General features: G+C 39.2%; 2 protein-coding genes across 2 annotated transcripts; both read left to right on the top strand.

The window, feature by feature from the left end:
* The first annotated feature begins 1,474 nt into the window (after positions 1-1,474).
* On the top strand, positions 1,475-3,249 carry LOC122655573 (aquaporin PIP2-4-like). The gene is made up of 4 exons (XM_043849830.1): positions 1,475-1,511; positions 1,614-1,700; positions 1,930-2,225; positions 3,151-3,249. Exons 1-4 carry the CDS (start codon positions 1,475-1,477, stop codon positions 3,247-3,249), a joined length of 519 nt encoding a protein of 172 aa, XP_043705765.1.
* Positions 3,250-14,886: 11,637 nt separating this feature from the next.
* Positions 14,887-23,257, top strand: LOC122655648 (protein SEMI-ROLLED LEAF 2-like). The gene is made up of 14 exons (XM_043849943.1): positions 14,887-14,922; positions 15,470-15,534; positions 15,698-15,749; positions 15,906-16,040; positions 16,139-16,161; positions 17,915-18,032; positions 18,820-18,900; positions 20,230-20,514; positions 20,627-20,695; positions 21,809-22,204; positions 22,295-22,444; positions 22,613-22,718; positions 22,823-22,941; positions 23,234-23,257. The coding sequence occupies exons 1-14, from the start codon at positions 14,887-14,889 to the stop codon at positions 23,255-23,257; spliced, it is 1,659 nt and encodes a 552-aa protein (XP_043705878.1).
* The last annotated feature ends 4,311 nt before the right edge of the window (positions 23,258-27,568 follow it).

Below are 27,568 nucleotides of genomic sequence, written 5' to 3' on the forward strand. Positions count from 1 at the left end.
GCTTTTTGGTTTTTCTAGAACATAGGTGCTAAGTTCTTGGAATTCCAGTAAGTTCTTCATCTCTAATGCTATTACTCCATTTTGTCACGGTTCTGGTTGTTTCAGGTATTTCATTTCATGCATATTTATAAGGAGATCATGCAAATGTTGTTACTCTTATGGTTGATCATACTCAGGAAACCTTGGAGATTTGCACATTTAGTTGGATGCATTCCTCATCTTGCCTCTAGCCTGCATTGCTCTTTTCAATGACTGCCTAGAGTGCTCAATGAGATGGCTGATGAGTTGGCCAAGCAAGGCGTTTTACTTTTGAGCTTCTGTAGTGGGAATACCATTCCATTATGAGGTGTGGGCTTTTATAGGGGTCAGGGGTGTAGTTCTTTGTTGTTGTATATTATCTGTGCTCTTGCCTCTTTGGAGGCCTGTTATACCATATTATCTTTCTTTTTATGAAATTTATGTTAATTAAAAAATATATATTGTTAGTATTACCAATTAAAGTGTTCCATTTGTTTCAGATATTCTTTTTTCCTTTCAAATTATATCCCTCATAGATATCTTCTGAACTTTTGACTCATGAGGAGGTTTGATTTATTTGTTGCTTGACATACTTTCAGAGTTTGTGTGGGTATCCCTTATTCATGTACACCATACTTTTGCAACATCAGGTTCTGATGGTGCTTTCAATTTTTGGGACAAGGACAGTAAACAGAGACTTAAGGTTTGGTTACCTTCTTTCTGTTTTATTCTTGTCTAACCCCAGTGGTTGTTGGTTTCATTGAATGGCAATTATTTTTATATGATATTTCACTACTAATTACCAGCCTGTTTGTGGAGGATAAGCAAATTCGTAATGAAATGATGATGCAGAGAAGATTCAGCAAAATCTGTGGAATATGTGTTGGAACCTAAGAAAAATGCTCACTTTGGATAATTCTCCTGGTGCATGGTCTGAAACCCAACCCTAAATTGAGATTAGGGCAGAATTCGCAAAGGCTCTAAAAGGACAGAATAGGCTAATTAGGAAACAAGAAACACTGACTACAGGAACTGGGTAGGCCACAGAAACAGCATATATGATTAGAAGATTAAAACAGAAATGAAGGAAATCGAAAGCTCATTAACAGAATGGGGGATATTTTGTTACTCAAAACTACAGAACTTTTGAGCCTGAAACTTGGTTTGAGTAACCCTTTAGATCAAACTTATCAGTGGTTAAAACAGGACAGATATCTCTCGCTAATAATAGCAGGGTGTGATCGGGGCTGATATGGGATCCAACAGAAACAGAGCAGGGGTGTGGAAAGTGGTAGCAGCTGGTTTTAAGGTAGTGTTCGAAGATCAGAATCAATAGAGAATGAGGGGGGCTTAATTATGATTAGAAACCTTTGTTCTTTTTCCCCTCATTGTTTTTTGTGAAACTGCATTACATCTGATCTATGGTTTGGTGGTTTTGGAGGCTTTTGCACTGGCGATGAGAGGTTGCACTGTTGCAGTTAATGCTCGAATTGGTTAGTAGTTTTAACTTTTTCATGTTTTTCCTGATAGGAAACATTGGTTTAGTGTTGTCTCTTCATTCTGTGGTGTATAACAATGCTTTTTGGTTTTTCTAGGATATATGTGCTCCATCAGGCAAAACCTCAATAAAAGTCCTCGTCCAATACAGCGAGGCCCTCTATTATCTGTTGGCATTTTCATTGGTAATTTTTGTTCAATTTCAATGCCTCACTTCACTTTGTTCTATTGGGTTCATTTTATTTTCCTTATTTTGTTTTTGTTTCAATTGCTATGCTTAGCTTATTCTCTGTATCCCTTCTTCTTATATTTAAAAAAGAAAGATAGTCATTGAAGAGAAAGGAATTTTTTCAATTATGATTAATTTCTCGTCTCTCTCTTTTTTTCCCTCTAAACAGTTGTGTGTGTGTGCAGGAGGGCATGATAACCCAGAAGTGACGTTTGGGCTTTTCTTAGCCCATAAGGTGTCACTAATCCGTGCTGTGACGTACATGGTGGCACAATGCTTGGGTGCAATGTATGGTGTAGGGCTAGTAAAGGCCTTCCAAAAGTCTTACTATGTGCAGTATGATGGTGGGGTGAACGAGATCGCCACTGGCTACAGCAAAGGTGTGGGTTTTGCAGCAGAATTTATTGATACTTTCATCCTTGTCTACACTGTTTTCTTTGTTACTGATCCCAAGAGAAGTGCCAGGGACTCCCATGTCCCTGTAAGTTCACCTTGGTGGATGGGACAACCAGGTTTTTTTATCGCCGCCACAATTGAATTTCTTCCTTCTTCCTCTTTTCTCTTCTTGATTTATTAGTCATTCCCTCGCAGTGCACATTCTAATATGCCCTATTTTGAATTGAAGCTTGTAATATAATCTTTATTCATTTCTTTTTATGTGTGAAACTTGACAGGGTTTTAAGAACCGATTTGAGTTTGAAATCCGTTGTTGGCCTTGCAAGATGTATGTAAAATTACACGTGGTGATTATTCAGCTTACGCACATGAGTCGTACGAAACTACGGCTGGCACGTATCTCTGATGCCACCTCCTCTATATAAATATCTTCCATTGACCGTTTTTGGTTTGTACATGTGACCAATATAAGGCTGGAGCTGTGTCCGCGTAACAATGATTAACATCTATTTAGCTGATATAATGAAGAGGCTTAATTCTATTCATGTGGTAAGCTAGGTTGATTCTAACAATGTTTTAGGCTGGATGTCATGGCTAAGAGATTCCTTGACAAGGATTGGTTTTGTTATTAGGGTAAATTTCACGGCGACCCCCTGAGGTTTGCCCTAAATACAGTACGATCCCCTGTGTTTCTAAAATATGCAATGTGACCCCCTGAGATTAGGTTACTTGTTACACTCAACCCCAGTCCGTTAGATCATTCCCGTTAGTTGCTGACGTGTTGGTGATTGATGCCTTAAAATGACAAATATACACCTAATAGGGTGTGAGCTTACCATTTTGCCCATAGGGCAGCCTGAACTTCACACGATCGTCTCTGCTTCTTTTTCTTCTTCTCTACTTCTTCTTCATCTTCTTCCTCCTCTTGCAAACTCATCTGCCCCCACCCTTTGCAACCCCATCTTCTTGCTTTGTTTCACTTCCTTTACCTGGATTGTTACGGGATGAAGAGCGGGTGCAGGAGGAGGAAGAAAAACTGGTGGACAAAAAGGAGTCGCAGCGATGAAGCAGGGCTTTGGCACTTTCAACGTCAAGAGCTTCAGCGCTAAAGGCGATGGACGAAACAACGATAGCAAAATAATTATGCTTAATTTCCACTCTTTTTTCCTCTATAAATAATTTATTCTTCTTCTGTTTTATCTTGATAACTTTTAGAGATCTTTGACCCTAAATTTCGTTCTAACTTACGCAGGCCTTCACGGCGGCGTGGAATGCGGCATGTGGATCTTCAGGTTCTGTGAAGCTTTTCATACCAAAAGGGACTTTCTTACTCGGTCCCATTAACTTCGTTGGTCCCTGCAAGACCATTGATTCAATTACCGTTCAGATGCAGGTTATCAGCTCATTTCTTCATTTCTTTATTTTCCTTTCTTCTCATACAGACTGAATTTGTCCATTAATGTGTCTATTAATTCTCTCTGCAGGGTTTCTTGAAGGCAACCACAGATCTGAACAGGTATGGTTCTTCGGATGATTGGATCGAGTTTGGATGGGTGGAAGGATTGACATTGACCGGATGGGTGGAAAAACCTGGTTGCAAGCTCAAAGGGCCAATCACAATTATATAATTGTTCTCATGGGAATGCAGAATCTCCATTCATCTATGAATCATTGGGGAAATTGATTCAGGAACTATAAGGAAAAAAGCTTAAATCTTTCAGCTCTAAAGTGAGAAATAAGGGAAAAATCAGAGAAGACCCATTACCGGGTGGCTGGTTGAATCCAAGAACATCATATTGACAGCGCCTCCAATCGCCTTTATCGCATTTGATATCGACAGAAACAACTTTAAGGACTCCAAATCCGGGAATAGTGAGGTCTTTATGTTAAGAATAGGAGTTTAAGGGTATTCTTGTATATAACCACATGTATTTTATGTTTCTTCTGTTATTTGTATAAGGCCAGGGGCCCCTGTGTAATTAGTTATTCTTTTTCAATATAAGGAAGTTTGTCTCTAGTTTGAGACATAAGAGATTAAACACAACCGTATGTGCTCTTCTCTTTCCCTCTCTTTTCCTTCTTCTCCTTCCTCTCTAAAACTGAACATGGTATCAGAGCCTACTCTTCCTGGAGTTTGAAGGTGTTAGAAGGGTGTTTAGTGGACCAAGAGGTGGTTTCCTCTCTTGGTTGTTGCTGGAGTTTGAGCTCCAACCTGCGGTTCTTCACAGATCTGTTTTCTCTCTCGGTTCTCATCCAAATGGAGAGCAACCAAGTGCTATAGTTTCGTTTGGAGGTTACCTTTCTTCCCATTGTGTCATCTCAAGCCAGTTGGGAGCATCCAAGGGACAGGAGTGAATCTCGGCCAGGACTGTTCTGCCCTGTTTTCCGCCAGCCAGAGTGTGGGATTGGCAATAGCTCTTCACTAGAGCTTTGTTTGGGAGCTTTTTTGGACTACCCACTGTCGTTTCTTGGTAAGGAAGACTTTTCTTTTCTACTCCACTGCTGTTTTCTGTTTGTGTGAGGCTCTACAAGCTTTTTCAAGCTTTGTGGTCTAGGTTACCTCTGTTTTTTGCTGCTATTACTTGGGAATCTATTGTTCTTGCTTGAAGTGCTGTTGATTGCTCCTCTCAAGTGTTTGTTTTAAAACCACAATGGGTGAAAAAACTGTTGAGACATCTGAACTTCCCACTGTTACAGCAGCCTTGCCAATCCCTCCATCATATGAGAATCCAAATGTTCAGCTCCCCATTGTTAAGCTTGATAGTAACAATTACTTGGATTGGTCATGGTCAATGAAGCTTATCCTTCGAAGTAGGAGGAAGTTGGGATATATATCTGGGAGCTTTAAGGCCCCTTCCATTGATGATCCAGGTTACTCTAAATGGGAAACCGAGAACTCCCTTGTGATGACTTGGCTCATTTTTTCAATGAAGCCGGAGATTGGAAGAAGGTTTATGAGCAAGGAGACAGCCAAAGATATTTGGGATAGTGTTGCTCGTATTTTTGATAGAGTGGGGGACTCTACAAAGGTTTATCAACTTCTTCAACAGATTGTTAGCCTGCGCCAGGGTGACAAAAGTATCTCTGAGTACTATAGCCTTGTTGTGGGATTTTGGGAGGAGTATGATCACTACAGAGATCTCCAGCTGTGTCCTGTTGATGAGCCTAAAGTGCATCAGTTATTTGAGAAGGAGAGGGTCCTGTTCCTTCTTGGAGGTCTTAACTCTGAGTTTGAACCCATACGGGTACAAATACTTGGCCGACCAAGTCTTCCCTCCCTGGAGGAGGTGTGTGGTTATTTATAGAGTGAGGAGTCGCGTAGAAGTGCTATGGAGACCACTCCCACTGTTGAGCGCTCTGCTCTTGTTTCATCCACTCCACAGGACCGTCCTCCCTTCACTAAGGGGGCTGGTAGAGGCCGATTCTCCTGTGACTATTGTGGCAAGTCTGGGCATAAGAAGGAGTTTTGTTGGGATCCTCATGGGAAACCACCCTCTACTGCATCTGGAGGACAGAAAGGACCGAAGAAGAATGGGCCTCAAGCCCATGTTGGGGTTCATGAGTCTGATTCATCCTCCCTCTCCAAAGAAGACATAGCAGCTTTTTGTCGGATTGTAGCACACTTGGATGGATCCTCCTCTACTGCACCCACTACTTCCACTGCTTTATAGGTCTCTACTTCATCTGCCACCACACCCTGGGTAATTGACTCAGGGGCCACGGATCACATGACTGGTAGGTCTCAGCTTTTTAACTCCTACTCAGTTTGTTCTGGAAAAGATAAGGTAAAAATTGTTGATGGTTCCCTTTCTTCCATCTCGGGTAAGGGAGATGTCCAAGTTACTCCACTTATCCCTTTGAAGTCTGTCTTTCATGTTCCCAACTTTGCCACTAATCTTCTTCCCATTAGCCAATTGACTAAATCTTTGAACTGCTTTGTCACCTTTTTTCCTACCCATTGTCTTTTTAGGATTTGGTGACGAAGAGGGTGATTGGCAGTGGACGTGAGACTGATGGATTATATATTCTGGACACTTGTGCTTCCCCTGTGACGATAGCTCAATCTTATGTGTGTGGGCAACATGGCGGACGTACACAGGAGGACATTTTGCTTTGGCACCGGCGTTTGGGACATCCTTCCTTTTCTGTTATGAGAAAAATGTTGCCACATTTATTTACCTCTTTTCCTGTCAATCATGTTTTTCATTGTGAACCTTGTCTTTTTGCAAAAAGTTGTAAGACAGTTTATCCATCTTCTAGCAATAGATCTATTTCACCTTTTCACATTGTTCATACTGATTTTAGGGGCCCTTCCCCTGTTACTTCTTTACGTGGCTTCCGCTACTTTGTCTCCTTTATTGATGACTTCTCTCGAGTTACTTAGGTTTATCTCTTGAAACAAAAGAGTGATGTCTATGTTGCATTTAAAAACTTTTATGAGTTGGTTTACACTCAGTTTCAAACTCGTATTCAGATTGTCCGTTCTGATAAAGGTGGAGAGTATATGTATGCTGGTTTGGAGTCCTTTTTTTTCTGACCATGGCATTATCCACCAGGTGGCTTGTGTTGATCCCCCTCAACAAAATGAGGTTGCTGAAAGAAAAAACTGCCACCTGCTGGAAGTAGCCCGGTCTCTTTGGTTTTCAATGCATGTTCCAAAAACCTTTTGGTTCGATGCCTTACTCACTGCAGTCTTTCTTATCAATCATATGCCCTCCAGTGTCTTGAACTTCAAAGTACCTCTTACGGTCTTACCCTTACTTTCTTCTTCTTTTTCACTTCCCCACGGGTCTTTGGTTGCATCTGCTATGTCCATCTTAGCAAATCTGCCCACACTAAATTGGATCCTAAGTCCTCGAAGTGCATCTTTCTTGGGTATTCCTCTACCTCTAAAGGCTACACATGTTATCACCCTCCTACCCGTCGGTGGCTTCTCTCCAAAGATGTTTCTTTCTTTGAGCATCTCCCGTATTTTCAGTCACCTCTTCAGGGGGAGTGTCGTGGTAGTGAGGTTGAAGAGGCTCCTGAGTTTCTATCATTTCCTTCCCCCTCTCTCGTCCCTATTTCCCCATTTCAGATTGATAAGGGAAAGAAAAGGTCCGAGGATACTGTTGTTGAGGGGGGGAGTCTCCGAGTGCAGAGGTGAACAGAGAGTAGGGGGAGCTACTTGTGTATACAAAGGACAAAAGAAATCCTCCTTCATGGCTCCCTATAAAGAAGACCTGCCAAAATCCTCCTTCGTCTCCTCATCCTGAGATAGGTATACCTTCCTCTACTCCTACACCCTCAGACTTAGATCTTCCTATTGCTCACCGCAAAGGAACTCGAGCTTGTACTAATCCCATTGCCAAGTTTGTCTCCTATGATTCTATCTCCCCTACAGGTATTGCCTTCACAGTGGCTATCTCCTCCATCTCTATTCCTAAAAATGTAGCAGAGGCCATGGCTGATCCAAAATGGAGAGAAGCAATGAATACCGAGATGGTGGCCCTTGAGAAGAACCACACTTGGGATCTTGTTGAACTCCCAAAGGGGAGAGTTCCCGTCGGATGCAGATGGGTATTCATAGTCAAGTTCAAGTCTGATGGAACTGTAGAGAGATATAAGGCAAGACTGGTTGCTAAGGGCTATACCCAGGTGTATGGCATTGATTATCAGGAAACCTTTGCTCCAGTGGCCAAGCATAACTCCATTCAGGTACTCCTCTCAATGGCTGCAAACCTTGATTAGCCATTATACCAGCTTGATGTAAAGAATGCTTTCTTATATGGTGACTTAGAAAAAGAAGTCTACATGCACTCTCCCCCTGGGGTCAAGCATCCTAGTGGCAATGGAAAAGTGTGTCGTCTAAGGAAAGCGCTTTATGGCCTTAAACAATCTCCTAAGGCTTGGTTTGAGAGGTTTAGGCAAGCTATTCTACAGAATGGATACATCCAAAGTCAAGCTGATCACACTTTGTTTATACAAAGGAAGGGCAACACTATTATAGCTCTTATTGTATATGTTGATGACATTGTGGTCACGAGGAACAGCGAAACTGAAATCACAAAGCTTAAACTTTACTTGGCTCGGCAGTTTGAGATCAAAGATCTTGGTCCATTGAAGTATTTTCTGGGGATTGAAGTTTCAAGATCCAAGCAAGGGATCAGTGTTTGTCAGAGGAAGTTTGTCCTTGATCTACTTACAGAGACAGGGTACTTAGGGTGTAAACCAACCTTCTCTCCTATTGATCAGAATCACAAACTAGGAGAAGATTGTGGTGAGCCCCTTGTAGATGCTGAAAAATATCAGAGATTAGTAGGCAAGCTAATCTATCTTTCCCTTACCCGACCGGACATAGCCTATGCTGTTGGCGTGGTAAGTCAGTTTATGCATGCACCCAAAATGGGACATCTTGATGCAGTGTATAGGATCCTCAGATACTTAAAGTCATGCCCTGGAAAAGGTCTCTCTCTTCTCTAGAAATGGTCACTGAGGATCGAAGCATACACCGATGCCGATGGCTGGATCTATTTTCGATCAAGATCTACTGGGATCTTGTACTTTTGTTGGTGGGAATTTGGTTACTTGAGAAGTAAGAAGCAACTGTGGTGGCTAGGTCAAGTCTTGAGGCGAATTTAGAGCTATGGCTCACGGAGTTGTGAAGTCTTGTGGTCAAGAGACTTGTTCAGAATTGGGATTTGAGATCATCAAACCTATAAGTTTATATTGTGACAACAAGGCAGCCATAAGTATTGCCCCAACCCAAGTCGCAACATGATAGGACCAAGCATGTTGAGGTTGATAGACATTTTATCAAGGAAAAGATTGAGTCAAAGACCATCTGTACCCCTTTTGTGAAGACGAATGAACAAGTGGCCGATATCTTCACCAAAGGACTTAGCACTCATCACTTTGACTGTTTATTGAACAAGCTGGGTATGTATGACATATACCACCCAGCTTGAGGGGGAGTGTTAAGAATAGGAGTTTAAGGGTATTCTTGTATATAATCACATATATTTTATGTTTCTTCTGTTATTTGTATAAGGCCAGGGGCCCCTGTGTAATTAGTTATTCTTTTTCAATATAAGGAAGTTTGTCTCTAGTTTGAGACATAAGAGATTAAACACAACCGTATGTGCTCTTCTCTTTCCCTCTCTTTTCCTTCTTCTCCTTCCTCTCTAAAACTGAACACTTTCTTCTCTTCTTCATTGATCAAAACTATCCTTTCTTATCCTTTACAGAACTTTAATCTGAAATCAGAGGTTATATCAAACCCCTTCCCTAAGCTGCTCAGTGCTCTCTCCACAATCCCAACACGCCCATCACTCATCTCTGAATCTCTGAGTCTTCTCACTCTTATGAATCTGATGAGAAGAACAAAGATGTAGAAAAAGAGATAAGAGATGAGGAACAAATGTGAAGGGAAAAGGGAAGGTGGGTATCTGTAAATTGTAGGAAGGAAAGTTTCGTTTCATTGTTTCTATTCTTGATGAGCCACAATTGTAGGAAGGAAAGGCGCTGCATCTTGGCCCTTCTGTTTCCCGGCCTATGGGATCCTCATTAGACGGTCGCCGGAGTTTGCGAAGCACTCACCGGTGCTGGTATAGGACGGAGTCAGACCTTGAGGCCTCCACTGCGGATCCCATAACGTCCCTGTGGCTGTTAAGGTCTCCAAGAGGGGGATTTGGAGCAGTTTTAATTGAAGGGGAAAATTGGCATTTGAATTTTATTCTTAACACCGTCCACTTAAAGGTGCTGAGTGTATATTTTAAAAACACAGGGGGTCGTACTGTATTTAGGGCGGGTCGCCGCATAATTTACCCTTTTTATTATTATTATTTTTATTGTGATCTGAGTTTTCATTGTTATTCCTATCAGAAAAACTGCTGTTATCAGCATGTTTCTCTTCTTTGATAAACTCACTGGTACTTTAAAGCAACAGCTGATCACTGGTTTACTCAGTATTCTGTTTCTTATTAAAAGAATTGTATGCCTTATGTTTGCCTATTCTATTAGGTCTCAATAGCATCTCTATGTGAAATGTTATTTTCCAATGCTCTCTATAAGCTCTGAAGCATGATGGAACTATTCAATTCTTCCTTTTTGATATTAATTTTGTGTTATAGTTCTCTTTATGTTTGTCTCATTTGACAGCAAGTTAAGTGCAAATTGTTCTATATTTTCTCAATTGACAGATTGAAACAGCTGCGTCGGAAAGGGAGCAGTTATTGCTTGTGAAAATCTCAGAGCTTGAAGCCAGGTAGATCATATTGTGAATCAAATAACTGGGTTGAACCTTCATGTGTGCACATTATCTCTTTTTGTTGGACTTCATGTTTGCTTGGCCAAATGGACCAAGAATCTGAATTACAAACAAGACATCAAAGTGATTGTGACATCCTTTCACAAAAGAAAAAGGAATCTCTCTTTCCTCTTATATATTTACTTTCCTTTTCCTTTGATGTAGGATGATTAATCTAACCGATGAGGTAGCTGAGGCAAGGTTGAAACTTCTGCAGGTAAGTGGTTGAAGAAGGTTCCTTCTGAGCTATTCTGAATTGAAAGATACCGCATGATTTTGTGATAGAAACACTGACTTTCCCAGATAAAGTATATTTTAAGTTGAAAAAATTTGATTGAATACCCATTTTGCTATACTTATTCAGTCTTAAACTTATAAATCTCTTTTTGTTGGACTTCGTGTTTGCTTGGCTAAATGGACCAAGAATCTGAATTACAAACAAGACGTCAAAGTGATTCTGACATCCTTTCACAAAAGAAAAAGGAATCTCTCTTTCCTCTTATATATTTACTTTCCTTTTCCTTTGATGTAGGATGAGTAATCTAACCGATGAGGTAGCTGAGGCAAGGTTGAAACATCTGCAGGAAAGTGGCTGAAGAAGGTTCCTTCTGAGCTATTCTGAATTGAAAGGTACCGCATGATTTTGTGATAGAAACACTGACTTTCCCAGATAAAGTGTATTTTAAGTTGAAAAAATTTGATTGAATACCCATTTTATGTTGATTCAGTCATAAACTTATAACTTGAGAGGGAGGGAAGGAGAAACACTGACTTCCCCAGATAAAGTATATTGCTGGACTTAATACCCATTTTTCTGTATTGCTTCTCAGTCATAAACAACATGAGAGAGAGAGATGGGTGATGGTGTTTTCAATTGGAATTTGAACTGGGCAGGTGCAGAGGAGGAACTTTGGGAGTATTATTTGATGGCTGTATTCCGTTCAAGCTGAAGGTGAACTTTTATGGATTTAAGACCAGCACTGCTTTTCGGAGCTCAATGTTAGCAGATGAAAAAAAAAAACATAAGGGAGGAAGTGGACGAGGAAGAAGAAGAAGCCGTTGAGGAGGGGGAGGAGGAAGAAGCCTCGTCTTCAAATTCTGTATTGCTAAAACCCTGACCAGAAAAAATCCTTAAGAGTCATGAGACGAACTCTGTTAAGATTCGCTCCCGTCTATACTCGCAGCAATCTGCTCTCCCCTCCGAATTGCAAAAGACCAAACCCTTTTTCTGCTTCCATCATCAATGTCACTTCAACTCCTTCTTCGAAGCTGAGGAGCTAGTTCTTCTCATCCATCAACGACAACCCTCCTCCTGTTCCTGAGACCAGGTTAACCCAACCACAGAAGAAGAAAGCAGCTGCGGTCAATTTCGAAAACATCAGAATCCAACGTAGAAGAAATTGATTAAGGAAAACAGGCCTGTCCTATGCATCTTTTTCTACCCCCAATCCCTCCCTTACTATAGCAGCCATCACAGTGGATTCTTCTATATTTAGTTGCTAGCAATTTTATAATCTCTGTTCTTTTCTATGACGCAGTGTTCAAGTTCTTGTTTTAGTCCCGAGGGAAATTACCTCGTCGTTACTTCTTGGGACAACCAGGTTTTTTGATCGCCGCCTCAATTGAATTTCTTCCTTCCACTTTTCTCTTCCTTATTTTTTAGTCATTCTAATTTGTGCTATTTTGAAGTGAAGATCGTAATCTACTCTGTTCTTATTTCCTTTTTCCTCTTTGGCTTTGAATTTTGGGTTTTAAATCTTAGTCCTGTTCATAGTCTGAGTTATTCATAATTATTTTTGGAAGAGAGGGAGAGAGAGAAGGAGAAGGATCGGGACAGGGACAGGGAGAGAGATAGGTACAGGAATAGGGAGGGGGAGAGGGAAAGGGAGAGGGAAAGAGTTCGGGATAAAGATAGAGGTAGGGAGACTGAGAGTGATTGGGTGGGCAGACATCTATATGATGGTCATAATGATGCATATGGTGGTTGAGATAGGTCGAAAGATTCCAGGCATTTGAAAGATGAACCGGATTACCATTACAGGAAAGGAAAAAAGGATCCAATAAAGGTGCCCAACATCATGGATGATGATCTGGAAAGGCGTGAAAAGAAACCACTGAGGTATACAATGTCATTTAATCATTGGATGTATCTTATATGCTGCTCTCTGCTTTTAGAGATGAAGAGGTAGAAGAAGATTGTGAAGATAGGGTTTCATTACAACTAGCGGAACAAGAAGAGGAGGATCTTGACAGAATTAAGGAGGAGAGCAGGAAAAGAAGGCAAGCCATACTAGAAAAATATAAACAACAGCAACAGCAGTCATAAAAGCAGGTTGTACCTCATGGTCAAACCTCAACTAAAGGTGTCATCCACTTCCAAGCTAATTGTGTTTTCTATATTTTGAAGTTTCGGAGTTTTATTTTTAGTTTATGACTGCTTTCTTTGTGGCCTTTATTCATTGTTCATACTAAACCATAAATGCTTTGGATCAGAGAATGGTTCTCTCAATGTCAACAAGGCAGCAGAACAGAAACTTCCTCCAAAAGCGGTTAATTCTACATCTGTCATTTCTGTATGGAAATCACCTTCACGTAATGGAACTTTGGCACATGGGAACACTTCTGGTGCTGGGGGTTTAGGGGATGGGACTCCAGAGGTTTGTAGATGGCCAATTAACAATTAGATATTTTTTAAATTTCTTGCATACGTGGGTAAGCATGATTTGCATGAATCAACCCCAAGCTTATCTACCGTGGTTATTTTGATTCCTTATGGGACCTTGGGTGGTTTATTTTTAATTTTTTGAGCCTGGATATAATAACTGCGATTACTTTAAGATGTTAATTTTCACTGCTTCATAGTCATAATTTCACCAATTTGTGCAGAGTGAGAGATCAGCAGATATGTTCTGTGATAAATTTTCGGAGAGAGACCTGCTGGAGTTCGTAAAGCTGTAGATGTCGTTCTATTTCCTCTCCCCTCTAATTGCATTAAGCTCTTGCATTCTCACATTCAAAGTTGTTTGCTGAACATTTAATGTATATAATAGAAAGCTGAACTAGGTTTCTGGAAAATCGTGTATAATAGAAAACTGATTTGAATAACTAAATGAAGTATATGGTTTGTCCTGCCTGAGATAGCATGTTCAACTGAAGCCACTTTGGACCTGCTGGTAATCCCATGTTCTCTCCTTTTTCTTGTAATTTGTACATGCACCACATGAGCAGTATGTTATGAGTTTTTAGTGATGGCCTGCGATTGCGGTTAGAGAAATGTGTTTTGGCATTCATGGATGCTTTCCATAGCGATGTATTGTAATCTAGCGATTGACAAAATATTTCTTTTATATGTTGTCATCTATTTTTCTTATAAATATGTTATTTATTGTGACTTTGTGAGATTGAAAAAGGTTTCACTGGTGAACCATATCTAGAGACTTCTAGGACTTTATCTATAGTTGGTTGAATGTGTTCACATCTTCATGAAGATATTGATAGAACACAAAATTCATCAATAAAGCAATAGTAACTAGCTAAAGAAAATCGGTAAAGACCTCTTAGGGAGTTGCCTAGTTTGGGAGTTTTAACGTGTTAAAAAAAATTGGGTGCAACTCTGGATTTAGGAGTCAAATACAACAGTAAACACTTGGACAACCCAGCACTTTAATATGAATAACAAATTAAAGTGGATGAAATTTAAATTTGATTCCAAATTAACATTTGAACCATTAAACAATCCGACACTATCACATCGAGCAAATTAAACTTGATGAAACTTAAATTTGATTGCAAATGAACATACTATGCTAATTTTAAAGGGAATTGCATACTTATGCTAAACTTCTAAAAAGTTGATTGGTATTGCAACTTATTTAAATAAAAAAAAAGCTGGGTATTATATACAGTGATTTTGTAGATCAAAAGTAAACTCAATGTATCTAGTTCAGCTGCCCTATAAGAAAACCTCTTTGACCTGACGTAGTCTGTTGGACCTAAGGAAAATCCATGTGTACTGACTTAAAGAAAAAATGATCAGGAATTTTACTTGAGTTCTTGCAAATGGTAACATTTACCAAGCTGATTATGAAGGCCTTTATTGTATCAACTGTGAGGAGTATAAGGTGGTACCCGTCTTTGATTTTAGGAAATCTTTGTTGCTTTATCAACTCTTTTACCAATATGTGCCATGTATGAAGTGTAAAAACTCCTAGGTAGACACATGCAGAGGTTTGCTCCCTTTCAATTCAACCCTATTTTCACTTCACCCTCTCTTTCTTTGTTCATGAGAAGCAATATAGGAAGGATCAGATTTTTGTAATATCATTTTTGAAGGTATTGAAAGGGCTGAAAAAAGATGAGAGTTCTTTACAGCCATTACTCTTTTCCATGGCAAATGTGACCAAAATAAGACTGGAGCTGTGTCCGTATAACAATGATTAACATCTATTTAGCTAGAATAATGAAGAAGCTTAATTCTGTTAATTCTGTTCATGTGGTAAGCTAGGGTGATTCTAATAATGTTTTAGGCTGGAGGTCATGGGTAAGAGATTCCTTGACAATATGTGACATTTTAGAGAAACCAGGGGGGTTAGATGGCTGCATCAAGTGCATCATTCTTGGGTTTCCCAACTTCCACTAATGATTCGGTGACTCCCTAGGCAAGGTTGGATTTTATTATTATTATTATTGTTATGATCCGAGTTTGCATCATTATTCCTATCAGAAAAACTGCTGTTATCAGCCTGTTTCCTCTTCTTTTATAAACTCACTAGTACTTTAAAGCAACAACCGATCACTGGTTTGCTCAGTATTATTTTTCTTATTAAAAGAATTATATGCCTTATGTTTGCTTATTATATTGGGTCTCAATACCAGCTCTATGTGAAATTTTATTTTCCGATGCTCTCTATAAGCTCTGAAGCATGATGAAACTGTTCAATTCTTTCTTTCTAATATTAATTATGTGTTATAGTTCTCTTTATGCATGTCTCATTTGAGGACAAGTTAAGTGCAAAATTGTTCTATATTTTCTCAAATGACAGGTTGAAACAACTGCGTCTGAAAGGGAGCAGTTATTGCTTGTGACAATTTCAGAGCTTGAAGCCAGGTAACTGGGTTGAACCTTCTGTAGGACTTCTTGTTTGCTTGGCCAAATGGACCAAGAATCTGAATTACTACAAGGCAGAAAAGTGATTCTGACATCCTTTAACAAATGACAAAGGACTCTCTGTCCCCTCTTATATATTTATTTTCCTTTTTCTCTGATGTAGGATGATTAATCCAACTGATGAGGTAGCTAAGGCAAGGTTGAAATATCTGCAGGTAAGTGGCTGAGGAAAGTTCCTTCTGAGGTCTTCTGAATTGAAAGGTACAAATGTGTTCTCCTATCTAGTTTGTAGGGTTGTCATGTTGGATGTCTTGTATCCTTGTTTGAGATAGATGCACCTATCTTCTTGTTACATGGTGTTATAAAAACAGAGTAGTCCTACTTATCTTTTTAACATCCAGGATAATGATGTCTTGCTGTGTAATTTTGTAGTAGGGTGCTCAAATGAAGGGAAAATTGTTAAATTGTGTGACTATGTTGCCACGAACCCCCTCCAAATTCCAAAGGTACTCCCTTCTTTCAATATAATTTAACCTCCTTTCGTTATTTGTGTATCAATGGCTTCTACTTGGAGGTTATTTTGGTCACCTTTTCTTTGCTGTAGATTGCCAAGTATCTTGAACAAAGGTGCTCAAAAGAATTGAGGCTGAGCATATCAAATATATCAGTATTATCACAGAGGCATACCAAAAACTGCTTTCCATATGCAAGGAGCAGATGTAAGTGTATTGGTTTTCTTTTCCCCTCTTATCTTTCTTGATTTTTTTCTTTAATTTTAGTTGTGGAATACAGTTTTTTTTCTTTAATTAAAAAAAGAAAAAGAAAATAAGTTTATTTAGGACTTAATGTTCTTATGAAACTAGTCTCATTTCTTATTTTCTTAGAACTTTCAACTACTGTTAATTCCGTTTCTGGCTCAAGGCAACTCAAGAAATGAATTCAGTCTCATTTGGTTGACCCGGATTTGGTGTCATTTAAATATTCCCCTCATTTGGACTCATGGAGCCGTTTTCAAGATTTTTTTTTCTTTCCTTTTTGTTCTTATTACTTTATTTAGGGAAGGTTTTGTCCATAAGTTCTTGATACTGTATCTATTTTAGTAGCCGGAAGGTAGGTCTGTCTGCATTCTTTTTCTGCTAGGCATAGATGGTAGTTCTTTGGCATTATCTCAAATATATTTCTCATGTATGCATTTTGTTCTATAGGGCATACTTTGCTCTCAGTCTACTGATTGTTGTAGTTGAACTCTTAGACTTTGGGACTCCACAAACAAAGACAGTGTTTGTATTCTAGGATGCAAAACCTTGACCGGATTCATTCATAGTCAGGTGATTTTGGGATGTAATTGGCATCATTTTCTAATAAGTTACTTATATATCTTGCTACTTTTTCTTTGCATTATACAAACTGGTTAATCCCTTCAACACTTCAATGTAAGTGTTGTGTTTGCTCTTAACAATCTGTTGTTGAGAAATCAGGAGATTTTTCTGCTTGGTGAAACATCCATTCAGTGGTGAAATTGATCTTGAATTACATTTTTGCCCCATTGTTGATAGACTGTGTTGACTTTTTTCTTTTCTCATTGGTTGTGGTGGAAAACATAGAGTTTTCCTGTATTGAAGGGAAGTGCAAAGATCAAGCAATTGGAAGAAAAAGATATAAACTTTGAACATTTAACAGCTTGATGGGCACTCTGCACTTATAGATGCACATATTTATTTGTATTTTTCTTCCATTCTTTGAACTTTTGTAACTAGAAACTTAATGCGAAATTTAAGGCAAAAGTGTAAAGGTTGAAAGGTTTTTGAGCTTATCCTCCAAAATATCGGAACTAGTGATGGGTTTTTCCTTGTCATGGACAACGTAACCTGAATGGAAAAGGAGGCTCTTGATCCCTATATATATATTTATTTTTTTTGCGGTGGGGGGGTTGGATTGGTTTACAATTGTTATAAAGGGATCCTCTTCAATCACTTGATCTGAAAGTGGGGCATTCATTTGAGCATCTGATTAGATTTGGGATGATGCTTGGATTGTGGATTTGTGCCAACAGTTTGTGAAGTGCTAGCTTACTTGGACCAGATGCCATCAAGTTATGGATTTGGTTTTTGTTCTAAACAAAGTTTTTGAATTTTGTTTTACATCTCTCATTTGATGTGTATTTGGCATTGCCTTTCTCTTTTTTTCCTCAACAATGAACTTTATTTTAGTATTTTATGTCTCATTTTTTGAGTGTTGACTCCACCTTTCATGCTTAGTTTTTTTCTAATAAATGAACAATGAACAGGCTTCTTTTATGATTTTACTCTCATCTTAACTTTTACGGTTACTTCTCCATATATTTTATGCTGGTTCTGTTCTTAACTTTGTGCATGAACAGGCAGATGAAAATTATGCTCACAATATTGAGAAGAGTATGCATGCTTGCACGTGAGCCTGGGAAGGAATATAGCAAGTGTTGTTTGAGGGTATCAAGTTTGCAATGCCTTTCAGCTACGGTAGTTGGTGGATTTTTTTTTTGGTTGTAATGTTTTCTTGTTAGCGCAACATGAGCACAATCATTTTCGAAATTTACCTCCATCTAATTCCACATTGAGTCAAATTGATTTTTCACATTTCAGGTGTGGTTTATGGCAGATTTTTCACATGTTCTTGATGGTTTTGATGAGATGAGTGGTTTTCTAATGCTTTAAGTATGTGTTGGGAATTGGACCCAGTGTTTTATGACTTGTTTCCTGGCACAATATGAAGAAATTGAGCTTTGGAGCTAGAAGCTGCACAAGGAAAACAGGTTAAAGTTAGAAGCAACAGTGTGGAAATGTTTTAATAGAGGAATGATTAGGGGCTGTGGTAGGTACTTTCCACAACGAGAGTAGTTTCTTCTGAAAGAACTTTAGGTGTAGCTCATATCTTGTGTTTAGGGCTGGCATTCCAAGACTTCACACACTTGTTAGATTTTTGACATGTTTACTCATATTGATGCATGTTTAACATAGTATGGGTGTGTCTGTAGACTGCATTTAGTTCTAGGTGATCATTGAGTTTGATATGTATCCATCTAACATTATCTGCGTCTGACGCTAACACATGTAAACCCATAGCAAGTTATGATTAAAGCATGCACATTCATCTATATATGCGAGTCTGATAATCAAGTCTCTCTAGTTGTGAATATACTTCCAATTTAAGCTTCTGTTTGAACATCTCAAAATTTTGGCTATATTAAGTTTAATTGGGTTCCTCAATCATGAATTTCTTTTGATTTAAGGATTTATACTTTGGCAGATTGTGCATGCCACACTGGATATAAATCTTGTAGATGATGGTGAAAGGGGGGAGCCAGATCACAATTGGGTTGATGAAGTTGTTAGCTGTGAAGCAAGGGGTGGTGTGGGTGATGGTAGGGATCTCAGTCTGAGCCACCTTAGGCCAAGACGAGAAAAAAAAGATTGCGCTCTATTGACTCGGTAATAATGAGCAACCACACATGTTTAACTCCAAAAATGAGGTCCTTCAGTATCATATTCTTGATTCATTATGCATGTTTCTGATGGAACTTTTTTCTTTCCATTCCTCCAAAGATTAAATAAAAAATAATAATGTATTGGACAGTGGTTAATACATTGGTTTACTTGCACAACAAAGGAGAGACTGAAAATCCAAAAATTTGGGCTCAAATTTGTGTCCTGAAAATAGTAGAATTGGCCAAGGTGGGTACGACAGTGCCCCAGGTTTTAGATCCAATATTCGCTTACTTTGATAATGGGAAGTACTGGGTTCCTCGGTAGGGGTTTGCTATGGTTGTTCTCTCTGATATTTGCTACTTTGTGGACACTGCATGTATTTTGGTGCCTTTTCTATTCTCTCTCGCTAAAACTTCGATATGTGATATTGATGTTTTTTTGCCAGTTGGATGATGTAGGAGTTGTACAGATGATTTGTAATTAGGCTTCTGATATGAAACTCTTCACAATCTGCAGGAAGCTGCTTATTGACAATATTAACCTTCAATTTCATTTTTTATTTTCTCTCTCTCTCTCTCTCTCTCTCTCATGCATTCATTTTTTTTTTTAAATATAAAAAATTTTATTAGAAGAGAGACAAGATAGGCAGACATAAAGTAACTTTGAATCTTGTCTTTAATTGCTATGGAAAATTTTTCTTCAAGTCATTAACCACTATGTAGATATTTTTTGGACCTCATCACTGCCACAACTTTTTCTTTAGGCCACACAGAGGCATTTATTTGGGTTACCGTTTCAGAAGCTCATGTGAGACAGTTTTAACAATCCTATCCAAACTTCTGTACCATCTCTTTTATTCATTAGTTATAATTACTTACAAATAATGTGGCCCAAATATATTATTATCTACTGACTGTTCATTTCTTATGTACATTTTACCTCATTTATTTATTTATTTTTATCTTTATTGTTGCCCGGTGATCATACAGTAGGGTTGAGCATTGGGCTTCCTAGTTGGTCTGGTTCCTTGTGAGTCTTATATTCTAATTTCTAAGCATTGATTTTTAGGTTTAACCACATCTTTATTCTCATTTGAAATTCTTACGTTTCATGTTTATACATCTCTGTACCCGACTTATTCCCCCTCCAAATATTTCTTCCTTATCTGAATCTTATAATATTTGTTTATTTTTACTCCAATTTTGGTTGTCTCTCCGTTGCTTACATACAGGAAATGGGCCAGTTGATTCTAGCTACTGTCATTCGACATCTGAATCAAAAAAATGTTGCACTTGATACGCAAATTAAATCTGATGTTGTTCAGATTGCTAACGCTTTGGCTCGACAACTCAGAACACGAGTCGTAGTCTCTGAAAATGGGATTATCAGTGATGTATGCAGGCATTTGAGGAAGTCTATTCAGGCAGCAGTTGAATTGGTAGGACAGCAAGAGTCAACCTTGAACATTTCACTCCAGACCTTCATTGAAGACTGCTTATTGCAAATTGCTAAAGGAGTAAGTGCTATGCATATTCATTGCATGTTGTTGTTTTTGTGGGAACTCATAACTTTTCTCTCTGGGGTTTTTGTTGTGCCAAATAATCTATTTTTGAGTTGGCTTCTTCTAGATTGGTGATGCTCAACCACTGTTTGATTTGATGGCAATGACACTGGAGAAGCTTCCATCTATGGGTTCTGTTGCGTAGGCAACTGTTGGGTCATTGTTGATTCTGGCTCATGTAATTTTTTTACATCTGTGACCTTGCATTCACAGCAGGTATGAATTTGATGATCTTTTTTATTTTCATCTTAATTTGGTGTGCTTCATTTCTGCTTACTCAAAATGAATTTCTCTTTGATAACAATATTTCTTTAAACTGAACTGGGTGTTGGACCATTTTGTTCTGGTAGTTTGCAGTCCTGGTCAATTAAGAAGCAATAGAATTTTTCTACATACAAGTCCTTATGAACAATATTTTATAAGCAAATTATCTCTGAGATGTAATGATATTTTGAGGAACCAAGTTGGATGCATCTTTTGCTACCAATAAATTATTATATTCTATAACTCATCAAATTTTGGGGATTTTCTTCTGAAATATATGCTATAAGAGAGAATTTCTGCGTGTATTGGGATGGGGGAGCATGCTTGCATCATCCCTTGTCTCTTTCTTGATTGTCTTATATTGTTGAGAAGGGCATAGCAAGCATCTTTTTTAGTATGTTAATTTGGCATGCTTTTGTTCATTGCATCAGCCTAACCTTCTTTTTCTTGAATGGGTGACCCAAAATATTTGAGAAAATGGATATTCCATGGAAGAAATTTATGGTATGAAATATTTTGTAGCCATTACTTATAAAAAATACTACATTATTCGTTTTCTTTCCACCACGATTATTAGTTATAACATATAAGGAGGTCCTATAATGGAAGGTTTTATCAAAACTGCAGCAGCATTTGACATGATAATTTTGATGCTTGCTTGCAAACTGTGTGGTTGTGTGTCAAGTTTTTCCTTTAGCAACTGTAATAAATATCTTAATGGGAATGATTATGACAGTAAAAGTCTCATGACTGGTCCTCTGACTGTTCCTAACAGTTTGCGTGATCTGATCTTTTGGGCTTGATAATCAGTTGAGTATTCAACTGTTTTTCAAGTACTATTTCCCTTGGACTAGTACACACCCGTCTTGGTTTGGCATCAACAGTCCAGCCCCATAGTCTGTGAAAACATTGCATGATTCAGTATATTAATATTGAGGTTACTGTACTTATCTACTCTTCCTATGTTTTCTTTTTGTTTCTGTAGATCTTCCTAGAACTACTTTTCCTCCAACTTTTGAAAACAATGATGCATCCAGATGTTGAAGCTCTTATTGGAGCACACCAGATATTTGCTATGATCCTTGTTCCATCATCTGATAATCCCCGACATGACTTAGCATCGGCGTTTGCCTCCACTGCTGCTCTACTTGAAAAGCTTTGCAGGGAGAAGGGCAATGCAATAGTAGAAAAGCATGGGAATAATACTGAAGATGATTCTAAGGATAGAGAACCTGGTGATGAGAAACAGGGCTGGGCCCGCAAAAACTTGCCTAACTTTTACAAAATAAGTTGTTCTATAGTTGACAGGACAACTGGACCAGCCTGCTTAACAGAGGCAGTAAGTGTTGGAATTCATGCATTTTCTAATTATAATTTCAAGGTGTGCATAGTGATAATTGGGATGTAGCGCACTTGTTTTCTTGCATATCAAGCAATAACCATTATCTCTTTCCACTTTTCTAATATGCAGGAGCCAAAAATTACTAAACTAAGTGAGGACCAAACATCCCAGTTGCTTTCTTCTTTATGGATACAAGCCAATATTCCTGATAACTTGCCTTCAAATTTTAAAGCTATAGCTCATTCTTTCAGCTTAAGTCTTATTGCTTCATGCTGTAAGGTGAGAGCTCACTAGAATGTAGAAGTGCGACATGTATCCTGAAATCTGTCTTAAAGTATTTAACAAGATTAATTCATTTTTATAGTACTCATTACTGTAATGAAAACCATTGCATTGCATTCTAATGTTTTCTAAGTATCTACAACTGAGCACTTTTCTCTATACCAGGTTTTCTTACTTAAACTTGTGACGTTGCTGAACACCAATCAAAACATTGTTGGATTCTTTCAGCTTCCAATTTCTCTCAGAAATATATCTCTGGATCCTTTTATTGGTATTGTAATTGAAAATTCCATAAAACACGAAAGAATGACCTCTTAAACTTGAAAGAGTTGGATTTACATGGTCTTTGACTTCTTTCTGTGAACTAATTGACAGGAGCGTTGCTGCCTTCATGCCAGAGGTCACTGTTTGTGTTAGCAACGGCAATGTTGATGTTTGCAGCAAAGATGTATCCGGATCCTAATGATTTGCTTATGTCTCTGGTTTCTAATCATGTAAGTTTTCTTGTCCTGGTTGGCTTTACTATAAATATAACTTAACAGGGAGCATGATGTAACACATTCCTTATACACCTAAAGTAAAATTTTCTCATTGGGAATAGAAGGATTTTATTAATTGAAGCCAAAAAAGCCTGGAGAAAGTACCCGGTTTCGACCGAGATATGGTTGAAACCGAGACAATCTTGGTTTCTGGCTGGTCGAAACCAGTGTCGGCACCGAGTTCTCGATCCTTGGTTCTGTCCCCAATCTGCCAGCTTGATTGTTTTTATGATTGTTTTGATGATAGGAAGTTGATAAAAAGACTAGATAACATAAGAGGAGAAGAGAAAAGATAAGGATTTACCCAAAAAAAGAGAAAGAACTAATAAGGGGGAAGAGTAGCAGAAGCATGGTGCCAAATATTATCATGAATAACAGACTATCATGCTCAAAAAAAAAAAGAAAAAGTCAAGCATATCGTACGGAAATACAGCTGGCACCACCTCCTCTATATAATAAATAATTATTTTGGGGGGTAAAGTTAAAATCCACGGGGTGATTAGCAGCATACTATTGACTGCCTTACTGCTTACCCTAATTGATACGGAAGGACGCATGTCTCGAGGGCAGATATTTTATTATTAAATAGAGTTGGTGTGACATCAAAGATATGCACCAGTCTCTACCGTTATTTCGTTCTCTCTCTCTTAAATCAACTCTAAATACTTTCTATTTTCCCTCTCTCACTCGGAGGTAAGCACTCCGCGCCTGTACAAATTCTGAACTGCTAAAACCCTGACCGGAAAAAATCCTAGAGTCATGAGCCAAACTCTGTTAAGATTCACTTCCCTCTATACTCGCAGCAACTTGCTCTCCACTCCGAATTGCAGAAGACCAAACCATTGTTCTGCTTCCATCATCAATGTCACTACAACTTCTCCTTCGAAGCTGAGGGGTAGTTCTTCTCATTCACCAACGAAAGCCCTCCTCCTGTTTCCGAGACCAAGTTAACCCAACCACAGAAGAAGAAAGTAGTTCCGCTCAATTTCGAAAACATCAGAACCGAAGATAGATGAAATTGGTTAGGGAAAACAGGCCTGTCCTGCGCATCTTCTTCTACCCCCAATCCCTCCCTTACTATAGCAGCCATCAGAGTGGTTTATTCTATGTTTAATTGCTTGCAATTTAATTATCTCTGTTCTTTCCTATGTCACAGAGTTCGAAGTTATTTTTTCAGTCCTGAGGGAAATTACTTTGTCGCTACTTCTTGGGACAACCGGGTTTTTTGATCACCGCCTCAATTGAATTTCTTCCTTCTTCCTCTTTTCTCTTCATTGCTTACTCGTTTAGGTTGTTTTCTGATGTTTTTTTGTTGAATTTTTAACAGGCCCAAGCCCAACCTTAAAGGTTCGGCTCCACCTGGTGCGCTTCACCTTATTAAGAATTAAAGCTCAAACCCGCAGCCCTGGACTGCAAAAAAAATTTCAGACAGAGAAGCCATCATCGTAGTCGTCGAAATGCCGAGGTTTTCTCATCGAGGTTCTCTACTTCACTCGGACCGCATCTCTAGCCACCGCCATTTTCATTTCATTCAAGATCGCTTCATCGTAACTCGAACTCATCACTATTTTCTTATTTGTTTTTAATTTTTGGTATTCTTTTATTTCCTTCTCGACCCTTGGCACCTCATGACCGCTGCTCAAATTTTCTCTTATCATCCAGGACATAACTATGATATCTAGTTTTGTTTCTCGATCTTCATCCTTGTTTACCGCACCGCCATCTCTCGTGGGTAATCCATTTTTTTGCTTCTTTCTCTGTTTTTAGTTGTTTACAATTTAATTATAAACGATTGTGTGTGTTTTGTGCTATCTTGGAGGGCATATTAACCCAGAAGAGTGACGTTTGGGCTTTTCTTAGCCCATAAAGTGTCACTAATCCGTCGGCGTGATGTATATCGTGGCACAATGCTTGGGTGCAATGTGTGGTGTAGGGCTAGTAAAGGCCTTCCAAAAGTCTTACTATGTGCGTATGGTGGTGGGGCAAACGAGATCGCGATGGCTAGCGTAAAAGGTGTGGGTTTGGCAGCTCAAATTATTGGCACCTTCGTCAATTGTCTACACTGCTTTTCTCGCATCGATCCCAAGAGAAGTGCCGGAGACTAGGGGTGTCAATGGGCCGGGTTGGGCCGGGCACCTGCCCTAGATCCGAACCCAACCCTATGAGCCTTAACCTAAACCAAAGCCCAACCTCGACCTCCGCTCTGGGCCTAACATACCCTCAACCCAAATTCTGATCCCTCGCCAGGGTTTCCCCCCTTCCATAGTCCCGGCCCGACCTTGATTGACCCCGATAGGGCCGGGTTGGCCCCGATTAACCCCTCGGTATGTGACACCCTTACCAAAAAAACTCAAGCCCATTATAGGGACTGGCCCAACCAAAAAAATGGGTACCAAAATCCTAAATAGACCTCAGCCATTCGATCCAGGAGGAGATCAAGGCAAATCTCAGCCTTCTATTTCAGGGCATCATACTATTGGGGCTTTGCCCTAGGGTTGCAGGTGAAGCTGGGAAGCAGCTCCCATGGGTCATGGTGAAATCACAAAACCAGAGAAGGGGAGGTTGTTGAACGGTGGAGACGACCGAAGCATGAACTCCGGCACTCAAGCCAACAGTGGGAGCCAGTCGCCCTGAGCACTCCAATTAACGACCGAAGCATGCACCAACATTGCTTCTTGATTGAGCGGCTTAGGTTTTTGGGATGAACGAACATTCCTTCTTCCAGTCAGTGTTATGCACTAATGCTCTCTATACATACTTGCATAGCCGGCATCACACTCTTAGACCCTAAAAAGTAAAAATCATGCACCATTAATTCCTGAAACCTAAGAACACGTGCGAGACAATCAACCATTCAACATTCAAAAGCAAATCAGAATCAGAGAGAGAGAGAGAGATGGGGTAGGGGAGAAACATGTGGTAGGGAGAGATTAAGGGATGAAAGAAGGAAGATGGGGGAGAGGAGAGAGCAAGGAACTCAGGTGGTGCCGTAGTGGGATTTCCAAACCCTAACGTCGGAGTGAGAGAGATATCTAGGAAAGAGGAAACAAAGGGGATGGAATGCGGGAGGAGAGAGGGTTTGGAGGAGAATGAAAGAATTAATTTAATGAAAAAAGTTACCGAATAATAAAAAAAACAAGAAAAAAAAATAATAAAAAGGGTACTGAAGAATAGAAAAGGTTAGGAAAAATAACAATAATCGAGATACAGGGCCGGGCTGGGCAGGGTCGGGTTCAGCCCAAGGCCTCAGCCCCGGTCAGGCCCGGCCTTGCCAGGGCCAATGAATTTGCAAACCCAGCCCGATCCTGTCTTATCTCCAGGCCCTGCCCGGCCTTGTCCAGGCCCAGGGCGGGCTCGTGTTAGCCGGATTTTTTTGACACCCCTACCAGAGACTCCCATGTCCCTGTAAGTTCACCTGTTTTACTTGGAAAACAGAGTATTATTAGAAGCAATATACAAACCATTCTCAATTCTCTTGTTAACCCACATGGAAAACGTTCTGATTGAGAACTTTTGCTTTGGATTTACAGTTATTGGCAGCGCCACCACTTCCAATTGGGTTTGCAGTTTTGTTCCCCCCCTTTGCTGGGTGGGACAACCAGGTTTTTTGATCGCCTTCAAAATTGAATCTCTTCCTTCTTCCTCTTTTCTCTTCTTTATTTTTTAGTCATTCCCTTGCAATGCACATTCTAATTTGCGCTATTTTGAAGTGAAGATCGTAATCTAATCTTTATGCATTTCATTATATGTGTGAAACTTGATAGGGTTTTTAGAACCAATTCGAGATTAAAATCCTTAGTTGGCCTGGCAAAAGATGTATGTAAAATTGTGGGTCGTGATTATGCAGCTTGTGTACACGAGTCGTACGAAACTACAGTTGGCATGTATCTCTGAGGTCACCTCCTCTATATAAATATTTTCCATTGACCGTTTTTGGTTTGCTCCCTTTCAAATCAACTCTATTTTCTCTTCTCCCTCTCTTTCTTTATTCATTAGATGCAATATAGGAAGGATCAGATTTTTAAAATATCATTTTTGAAGATGTAGAAAGGGCTGAAAAAAGATGAGAGTTCTTTATAGCCATTACTCTTTTTCGAGGCAAATGTGACCAAAATAAGGCTGGAGCTGTATCCGTATAACAATGATTAACATCTATTTAGCTAGAATAGTGAAGAAGCTTAATTCTATTCATGTGGTAAGCTAGGGTGATCCTAACAATGTTTTAGGTGTGAGGTCATGGGTAAGAGATTCCTTGACAATATGTGACATTTTAGAGAAACCAGGGGGCTGCACGGCTGCATCAAGCCATCAAGTGCATCAGTCTTGGGTTTCCCAACTTCCACTAATAATTCGGTGGACTCCCTAGGCAAGGATGGATTTTTTTTTTATTATTATTATTGTTATGATCCGAGTTTTCATCGTTATTCCTATCAGAAACTGCTGTTATCAGCCTGTTTCCTCTTCTTTAATAAACTTGCTAGTACTTTAAAGCAACAGCCGATCACTGGTTTACTCAGTATTCTTTTTCTTATTGAAAGAATTATATGCCAACTTCCACTAATGATGCAGCTCTATGTGAAAT

This window comes from Telopea speciosissima, chromosome 1 (assembly GCF_018873765.1).
Source record: "Telopea speciosissima isolate NSW1024214 ecotype Mountain lineage chromosome 1, Tspe_v1, whole genome shotgun sequence".
NCBI classification, from domain to species: Eukaryota; Viridiplantae; Streptophyta; class Magnoliopsida; order Proteales; family Proteaceae; genus Telopea; species Telopea speciosissima.

Bases quoted from the DNA above. Each gene is read 5' to 3' on its own strand.
- LOC122655573 (XM_043849830.1), top strand. From the start codon at position 1,475: ATGAGAGGTTGCACTGTTGCAGTTAATGCTCGAATTG. The intron at 1,512-1,613 runs GTTAGTAGTTTT...TGGTTTTTCTAG, and splicing joins TGCAGTTAATGCTCGAATTG to GATATATGTGCTCCATCAGG. The intron at 1,701-1,929 runs GTAATTTTTGTT...GTGTGTGTGCAG, and splicing joins ATCTGTTGGCATTTTCATTG to GAGGGCATGATAACCCAGAA.
- LOC122655648 (XM_043849943.1), top strand. From the start codon at position 14,887: ATGAAGAAGCTTAATTCTGTTAATTCTGTTCATGTG. The intron at 20,515-20,626 runs GTAAGTGCTATG...GGCTTCTTCTAG, and splicing joins TATTGCAAATTGCTAAAGGA to ATTGGTGATGCTCAACCACT. The intron at 22,942-23,233 runs GTAAGTTTTCTT...TTTTGATGATAG, and splicing joins TGTCTCTGGTTTCTAATCAT to GAAGTTGATAAAAAGACTAG.